The sequence below is a fragment of the Oncorhynchus mykiss genome, chromosome 5 (genome assembly GCF_057628025.1).
Source record: "Oncorhynchus mykiss isolate SJ-2025 chromosome 5, ASM5762802v1, whole genome shotgun sequence".
In the NCBI taxonomy this organism is placed as follows: Eukaryota; Metazoa; Chordata; class Actinopteri; order Salmoniformes; family Salmonidae; genus Oncorhynchus; species Oncorhynchus mykiss.
In genome coordinates this window covers 55,697,212-55,705,897 of record NC_143026.1, presented here as the reverse complement: position 1 = coordinate 55,705,897, position 8,686 = coordinate 55,697,212, and the positions used below count along the sequence as shown (strand labels likewise).

The 8,686-nt window shown below is 42.4% G+C and overlaps 1 protein-coding gene across 1 annotated transcript; it reads right to left on the bottom strand.

Annotated features, from left to right (window-relative positions):
• Positions 1 to 257: 257 nt before the first annotated feature.
• On the bottom strand, positions 258 to 8,240 carry zgc:153738 (dynein regulatory complex subunit 11). The gene is made up of 19 exons (XM_021603340.3): positions 8,016 to 8,240; positions 7,344 to 7,671; positions 6,005 to 6,124; positions 5,456 to 5,647; positions 5,099 to 5,170; positions 4,604 to 4,809; positions 4,337 to 4,421; positions 4,139 to 4,249; positions 3,974 to 4,049; positions 3,715 to 3,821; positions 3,167 to 3,253; positions 2,996 to 3,057; positions 2,730 to 2,812; positions 2,216 to 2,323; positions 1,799 to 1,998; positions 1,555 to 1,641; positions 1,267 to 1,444; positions 868 to 1,106; positions 258 to 745 (listed from the first exon to the last, which is right to left on the bottom strand). The coding sequence occupies exons 1-19, from the start codon at positions 8,024 to 8,026 to the stop codon at positions 626 to 628; spliced, it is 2,472 nt and encodes an 823-aa protein (XP_021459015.3). The 5' UTR covers positions 8,027 to 8,240; the 3' UTR covers positions 258 to 625.
• Between the last annotated feature and the right edge of the window lie 446 nt (positions 8,241 to 8,686).

Here is an 8,686-nt window from a genome sequence, read left to right as displayed (position 1 = left end):
ACCCTTGCCTGTCCTGACTCTGAGCCCGCCTGCCTGCCCCGGACCCTGCCTGCGGTCCTGTACTGTTGCCCACTACTCTGGATTATCGACCCCTGCCTGCCTTGACCTGTTGTTTGTCTGCCCCTGTTGCTGTAATAAACATTGTTACTTCAACACAGTCTGCATTTGGGTCTTACCTGTAACCTGATAGTATTTAGAATTCCATTCTCAGACATTTCTTGATTGCCTATTCGTAACTCAACGATAGTGTTCTTGCATATTGTTAAATCCTCTTTATGGAGTCAGATAAACATTTGAATAGGCTTATTACTTAGTGTTACTATGAGTCGCATGTGAGGTGTTTATAATAGGCTGTGAGGCTGTATATACTATATACACATGACAAATATCGCTACCCACTACAGGATGCCCCTGACTTTCTGCTTTAAGCAACCCTCCAATAGCAGTTTGGCCCATGTGACATATTCATGAACAGAAAATGACAGTGCATGAAGAGAAAATGAAATAAATTATACAGATTCATTTAAAATACAATAACTTCAAGGAAACTGGTGCGCAAATGTTATTGGTGTCCACCCCAGTTTTTCTTTGTGTTGCGTTCAGTCAAGGTAAGACGTTGTTTGATTTACTTCTTCCCTTTCTTCTTGGCATCTTTGCCTCCCTTTGTCGGTGCCTCCTCCTCTCCCTCCTTTCCTGAGGCAGCCTTGGCTCGCTTCTTACCCAGAGGAGTTTTAGCATACCAATTCTGTAAACAAATGTTCATCATCAAAGTCTTTATGTCAAACACCTTTCATGTGGAGAAAATGCAATCAGCATCAACAAACTAAGATTTTAAAAAAGCTAAGTATAAAACATTTCATAATTTACCTTCAGGGCCTCCTCCTCGTCCTGAAACACAGGGTCGATCTTGGCCAGCGGGGCCACAAACTCGGCGGCGCCCAGGGGTCTCTTGGCCAGCTGCTGGACGCGGCGCTCTGTCAGTATGCTGCGCACCACCTGCACCATATGACCCTGCGTGTAGCCATCAGAGATCTTGGCCAAGGAGCTCAGGTCCAAGGCAGCCGTCACCTGTCCTCTGTTCTTCTTGATCAACTGCCTCCACATTACTAAGGGAAGAGCATAGATTTGACCATTAGCACTTGAAGGGTGCCTACAATAAGACTTCATAACACATTCATAAGCATGCATGCATAACACATTCACAGGCAGTACATACATAAGCAGTTCATTAATGCTTATGTCAACAACTGGGAGATACATTCTTACCATATCGTGAGGCGTAGTCAGGACGTGGAATGAGGATAATTTTGCTGTACACCTTGCATAGTGATTTGAGGTCGGCATTGAACGGATCATGAGTCGTTCCCACGACTAGAACGCGATCTTCCCCTTTGATCGATTTGAGGATCTTGGGCAAGTCTTTCTTCAAGCGTTTTGGATCTAACTGTACATGAGAACATTGTTTGGACTTAAGAATTGAGATATCTTCTCTTACCCTAGCATTATAGAAAATGGTATAACCTAAGCTAGTAACTCATGGATATGAATGAATACCTCTTTTTCCTCCTTCGGTACTTTCTTGTAAAACATTTTCTCTGTATCTCCAATCCACACCACTGATGGCTGCAACAGTCTGGCAACCTACAAACAGAATGAATGAACAAATTAATGAATGATCGAGTGACCAAACAAATGACTGGACATCTACTTCAGAACCATCAGTCAATTGAAAATGTCAACATAATCAACAAATCAAAACTCTCAAAATGGGGTAGTTTTTCATTACATCGTGTGTTACCTTGAACACCATGTGGAGCATCATGGCCAGGCCACTCTTGCCGGGGTATTTCCCTGCCAGGTTCAGAGGTGACAGATCAAATAGGTTGGCGCCCGTCTCCTGGCAGATGGCATGGACCAGCATCTTCTTGCCTACGCCTGCGGGCCCTGCCAGCAGGATGGCCTTCACCAGAGGAGCCTTCTCATGGACCACCTGAGAACCTACAAGCAACATTCAGAACTTACTGTAGCTAGAACCTTTAGAAACTTCCAGAATAAATGTCTAGCTGAAAACGGCCGGTATATTCTAAACAAAGACAATCTAGCAAGTTTAAATCAATCACAAGACAAATTCAATTGTATTGGTATTAAGGATTAACGTCTCTAATTCTGTGAGACTCTTATCATCTGAGGACAACTCCAGATGTTCCAAACGTACCTAAAGGTAAGACGGCGTACAGAGCTATAACTTGTCTCACGTCAGATAGCGAAGGCATGGGCTCAATGTCAGTTTGCCTTAACGTCGTCCCCAGATAGCTATAGTCGCCTGGGACACAGGAGAGAGAAGCTGTCAGGCTGATCAAATCTGGGGAGAGCATTTAAAAAAGCTGAAGAAAAGATGAACGTAAACATTTACCATCTTGATTCATGAATATGGGATCTCCCTAAAATATGCATTAGTTTGTCCTCAATATTATTTTGCCAAGCACTAGCCAGGTGAGGGCAGTATTTGCACACTTATCGAGCTGTCCTTTTTGTCTACAATACATAACAGCACTTATATTATGATTAATGGCAGTCTGTACAAAATGATGTGTGCACAAAATGATTTAGCACATTTTAAAGTGGTTTCAGAGGAGAAAAGAGAGGTTAGAAAATAGACCTTAACCTGAAGGTAATTGGTAAAGGTAGTGCGTATCTACAGACAGGAGGGACCAAACAGTAATGCTTACCTAAATAATCCTGCAGTTTAACGTTATCTGATTGTTTCAACAAGCCCTGTTCCACCAGTTCCTGATACAGAGACTCAATATTCCTATAGGATGCAAATATTTACATATTTCAAAAATTGCTTTTTTTTCAGATCTAAAGCATTGTTGTATGTTGTGCCATTCAAATTCTAAAGCACCTGTCATGTACATTCCATGCGTAAAAGTAAATGGTAAAAAGCTCAAATGGCCTATCCCTCTGGGAGAAATGTAGATGAGTCTGGTCTCACCTATCAGCTGTCAGATCTTTGTCTTTCTTTTTCTTCTTTCCACTTTTCGACCCTTTCTTTTTCTAAGCAGCAAAATAAATGCCATCAGCACACTTCTCAAGTAAACAGATACCAAACATAAAGGTATTATTGAAATATCGTCATAGATAAATGTTCCCTCCTGTTTGTTACCTTTGCGCCTCCCTTGGCTTTGCCACCCTTATCTTTATCCACGGCCAGTTTCCAGTTAGCCAGCTCCTGCCTCATCAGCTCATCCACCTGTGTCAAGCACAACAGCTCACTCAGTAGCCTATATGTTTACCTTATAAACAACATTAAAGGGATAGTTCAGGATTTGGGCAATGAAGCCCCTTATCTACTTCCCCAGAGTCAGATATAAAAATGGTATCCATGAGTTTCTCTCTGCATCCAGTATGAAGGAAGTTAGAGGTAGTTTCGCGATTCAATGCTAACTAGCATTAGCGCAATGCATGGAAGTCTATGCTATCTACTAGCATGCTGGCAGTTGCCATAGACTTCCAGTCATTGCGCTAACGCTCATTAGCAACTTCCTTCAAACTGCACACAGAGACATACAAATGGTATCTACAAGTTAAGCAGGCAAAAATCTTGAAGTATCCCTATAATATTTACCTTACTTTTATCCACTCAGTGCAGTGGTAAAAGCAAGGCTACCTGGCCTGCCTTACTTCTCAGAGTGACAGAATAATTGATCTCACCTGCAACCTGATCTCCACCTCAATCTCCTTCCTCTTCTCCTCCTTGATCAGCTCAGCCTCGTGCCTCTGGCTGAAGTTCTTGGACTCGGTACGATTCTGCCACACCTCTGTCAGTCATACAAACATCTACTTTCAATGTACTGTAGACTATTGATACATAAGAAAACACACTACATCTATAAGGTCCTTGTCTGCCAGAGAATAAGAATAAACTCCAAAACATTGCGATGCTTTGGATGCCGTTATACGTTTCTCTTACCACCAAAGGTCTTGTGTCCTACTTCCAGTTCTCCTAGGAAAGCAGACGGTAGCATCTTTAGCCCAGATTCCTCCTCCTGTGGTTCAACAAAGCTACAGTCATTGATCGGACAGAGTAAAAGCATCTCGTTGACCATGGTTATCTATTCCAAAGTCTTTCACGTACCTCATCTCCTCCCTTTCCCTTGTCTTTCTTCCCTTTGTCCTTCTTCTCCTCCTTCCCTTTCGTGCTTTTGTTGGCGTCCTCCTCATCTTTCGCTGCTAGTTCCTCCATTAACTTAAAGACAGCACACCCGCTTACTGTAAGTCAATCTGCGTGTATTACTACCATCTCACACCAGAAGATGGATTCATTGATGAATACCTGTTGAGGTGTTTTCTCCGCAAAGATGAGAGTCGAGCCTCCATCCTCCTCCTCTGGGTAGTCAGGGAAAGTTCCTGTTGCATCACTAACATCCAAACATATTACCATCAGCTGCATATTGTCATGTACAGTATGCATTTCACTGCTATGACAATGTCACCCCATTATTTCCATCTAATATGGAATAATATAATGACTGTGTGAACAAACATTCTCCTAACATAATCACTGTCGTGATTCACAGCCATCTCCCTGTAATAAACTCACTGGCATTCGATGAACCACTGTCTGATCTGGTCCTTCATGGTCTCCCTTATGTCGGGCCCCTCCACCTCTCTGAGTTTGTCTGTGATGGCCACAATGGACTTCTGGTAGTCCTCCTCATGCTCCTCCTGCTTGCCTCTCCGACGGGCCTCGTTGGCCAGGGCAGCTGTTATGGCAGGACAGGGCTGGGTGTGTCTGGGCTCCATGGCCTGAGGGTACAGGAGGAAAAGGTGAGACCACTGCTGTGGTGGATGAGGCTGTCACCAAGCGGAGTAGGGTGATGGTGCCCCTAGACACTGATCTTGGGTCAGTTTAGAATTTCCCCCACTGATGGTTAAGGTTAGGATTGGGGGAGCTGTATCTGATCCTAGATCTGTACATAGGGAAAACTTCTCCCCGGAACATCATAAAGGAATCCTACGGCTCCATCTGCTGGTAGCTTACAATACGCACTACACTATAGAAACGTTACAGATAGAGCTTATCAAACCGACTCACCATGCCCAAAAATATCATCTCCTCCTCTCGCTCCCTCTTTGTTCTTTTCCTCTGCACATAACCCTTCCACACCTGGAAAAGAGAAAAGTAGCACCTTTGTTCAACTATTGTATGGTGTCTTTAATGACTGACACTCACAGAGCATTCTTACAAAGGCTAGCAATAACAATAACTACAGCAGGCTAGATAAAGACCTCTGATTTCAGAGTATTCTCCCAATATGCTCCACATCATCACTTGGCTATTCCAGTGACGTATAGTCTGGACTAAGCAGCCTCATTTACCTAGCGAGTGTGAGACCTATGGTCTTGGACTGATTGAAGGTACAGTATCTGACTTTGACAGGCTTGACCATACCTTCTGGATGCGAACCACCGCCGTGTCGATGGCCGCTGCCCCCAGGTCCCTGTCCTTGGCCCTCCTCTGCCTTTCCTCATCGCGCTGGATCTCCCTCATGAACTTGGCCCTCAGGCGACCCTGACGGGCCCTCTCTGACACCTGGATGATCTTTATGGCTTCCTCCAGGTTCAGTGCACGCACTCCTACAGGCTAGGGGCCCAACACAACATGGAGTATTAAAGGTGGTCCTGTGTGGCTCAGTAGGTAAGTATCTAGCAATGCCAGAGTCGTGGGTTCGATTCCCGCTGGGTTCACATACTTTAATGTACACACTCACTCTAATGTGAGTCGCTTTGGACCAAAGTATCTGCTAACTGGCATTGAATTATTATATTGAAAGGAAGTTTCTCAAATCAAATCAAACCCAATGTTATTGGTCACATAAACATGGTTCTGTGATAAACTGAAGATGATATCTTAGCTAGTTACTGTGTAGCTATGTGTAATTGCTGTGTAGTTGCATGTAATAACACCAAGTCTAATGTTACGTGGTATAGAAAAACTCACTTTGGGTCGCTCTACTACCTCGATGAGGTTGAGGATGTTGGAGAGCATATTCCGTCTCTCCTGCAACACCTTGCTGCGTTCACTGAGGAAATATCGAGGGATGGGGATCTCAATGTCCTCCTGTGATGAGGTATGAGATGCATTATGTCCAAAAAAGATACTGTGACATTTTATTACAGTACATTAAACATGGGCTACACACCAAAACAGCACCCTGTTCCCTACATAGGCCACAACTTTTGACCATAGCCCAAAAGCAGAGCACCATATTGGGAATAGCTATTCTAGAGACCTTAACAAAGGCTTCCAAACTGGCAGCGACTTCAGGGAAAAACAGACCAAAAGGACATAGCAAAACGCTCAACTATTTAAGGTTTAAGACTCCAATCTGTCCCCATACATTTAAATTGATGAGGCACTATAACCACATAAGAGTTCAATTAGTATAGCGTTCTCACTCACGGGTGCAACAAATATAGCTTCTTGCAAGGCACACCTCAAAATATGTTAATGAGTCGGAAAAACAATGCCATGTGCTCACTAGTGCATTGTAAAAAAAAATCCTGTTGTTTTTATGGTACCTTACTAGCATCCAGTTACCTGCAATTTACTGTAAAAAAAGTTACAGTATGTTACTATACACTATAAAGAAACTTTGGTTTAACAGTACATTACTGTTAACTTTTCAGTAATGTAATGTTGAACCAAAGTTTCTTTGTAATTTACAGTAACATTCTGTACCTATTTTTGTTACAGTGTGGTCAAAAGGTTTTGGGCACTCCAAAGATATGGTTCGGTACTGTATTCTGTTGGGTGTAATTACAATACCATTCAAAATACAAATTTTCTCCCACAATCCACCATAATTTACAGTTAAACATTTTAGAGTTATTTTTACTGTTGATAATACTAAAATTACCATATAAATTACCGCTTTCAGTTACAGTCTATCTGAAATATGAAAAGTATCAATCAAATTGCCAGGTAGCCTATTATTGTTCTGGCAAAGATGCCTCCATAGTAGATTTTTTAAACTGTATTTTATATGGGTAGGTCTACTCTGTTTTTGTCAGGCAAAACAAGAGAAAATTAAGCAAGAAAATCTGGATATGTGTGCTAGTCTTTGGCGCCAAAGCTGATGACTTGTCATTGGTCAACAATCAAGACACGCAACTTTTTGGTTCTGAAGCACAGATGAGATGTTTTTGAGACAACCATTTGGTGCAATATATGTAGCCTATTTAAATATCTATGAAAAATATGTATTTGTCCCATTCACACTTGCAACCCCTAAAAACATTTTTGGGACCCCCAGTTTGAGAACCCCTGCTGAACTTACAGGCGTGAGCTTCAAGTCCTGGATGACGTCGTCCATGTAATGGTACTCAGAGAACTCTTTCTCCACCATCTCATTCTTGAGTTCCAGCACCCGCCCCATCACGCCATCCAGGACCTCCCGGATCACTTTCCTCTTCTGGGGATGAACCACCTGGTCATAGGCCTCCTCCAGCTGCCTGAAGATCTGCACATAGCGCACGTAGAGGGTGGCCAGGCGTTGGAAGAACACCACTCGGTCCTTCTCTGGGCGAGGAGGCTGAGCAGGGAACTCCTGAGTCAGAAGGGAGTTCAACTCGACCTGGGCATCAGCCCACAGTTTGTTGTATGTACTGGAAGAGAGACAGTCATTGGAAGGATATTTAGCATGACAATTAAATCAGTTGAATTTGCTTGCACTTCGGAAATGAGTAAAAACTAAGAATTCCCAACTGCCATCAATAGTATGTATGTCCATAACATTGATAAAAGGCTTCCATTAGGTCTATCATATTGATATTTGTCTATTAAGAAAATTATGGTATGCAAAATCTGCTACTAGCTAGTTTGATGGACAGGTGGTTTGTTAATTGACAGAAGTTCAGGCAACATAAAGTAACATAAAGTAAACATAGCTAAATTAATAGCTAAAGTTAGCTTGCTAGCCAGCTAACTGGAGTCAATTAACGTTACAAACCTGTGAGACATGATGCAACTATCTCTATGTAGCCAATGACGCCTTTTGAATTCAATGTTTGCTAACTAATACAAAAAAAAATCCTGGCAGTTAGCAGTTTGTACAAACATCGTTAGCTACATAGCTAGCTTGATAAACTCAAGGCAGTCTACAACTTTTTTTATTTGTGTCCCGTTTGTTCCCATAGCAACTGACGAGCTCCGGAAGCAGCCCACGTGGGATCTTTGACGCGGATGAACCTGTTGCCTCACTGTCACAATTTTGAAGAAATGACAAACGGTTTCAAATTAATTATGTGTCTATTTTGGTGCATTTCACCATTTTCAGGCCCCATCTGAGAGTGTAGTCTAGCCCTAGCTGGCTACTGACTGAGCCAGGCTGAGCCTCGAGGGCTGCAACGTAATTATCAGGCCACCAGATGACATTATTTCTCTGAAAGCTATGTGCGATTTTAAAGACTACTTTGACTAATGATGTTCAACATTCTTTTAACTTTAAAATATTTGTTTATTTTTATGTTTTATTAGGCTTTAAGGCTATGCATTATAACAACCTGGTATGAAACATGTTTTGAAGTAGGTGTTTCGTTACTGTACTGCATTATAAAATGACAATGCAGTTTTTCTCTATTGTTATGAGGGCTACACATTTTGAGGAGAGAATATGAAGCT

Bases quoted from the DNA above. Each gene is read 5' to 3' on its own strand.
- zgc:153738 (XM_021603340.3), bottom strand. The intron at 3,254-3,714 runs GTGAGATCAATT...TGCTTGACACAG, and splicing joins AGGTGGAGATCAGGTTGCAG to GTGGATGAGCTGATGAGGCA. The intron at 3,058-3,166 runs GTAACAAACAGG...TTTGCTGCTTAG, and splicing joins AAGCCAAGGGAGGCGCAAAG to AAAAAGAAAGGGTCGAAAAG.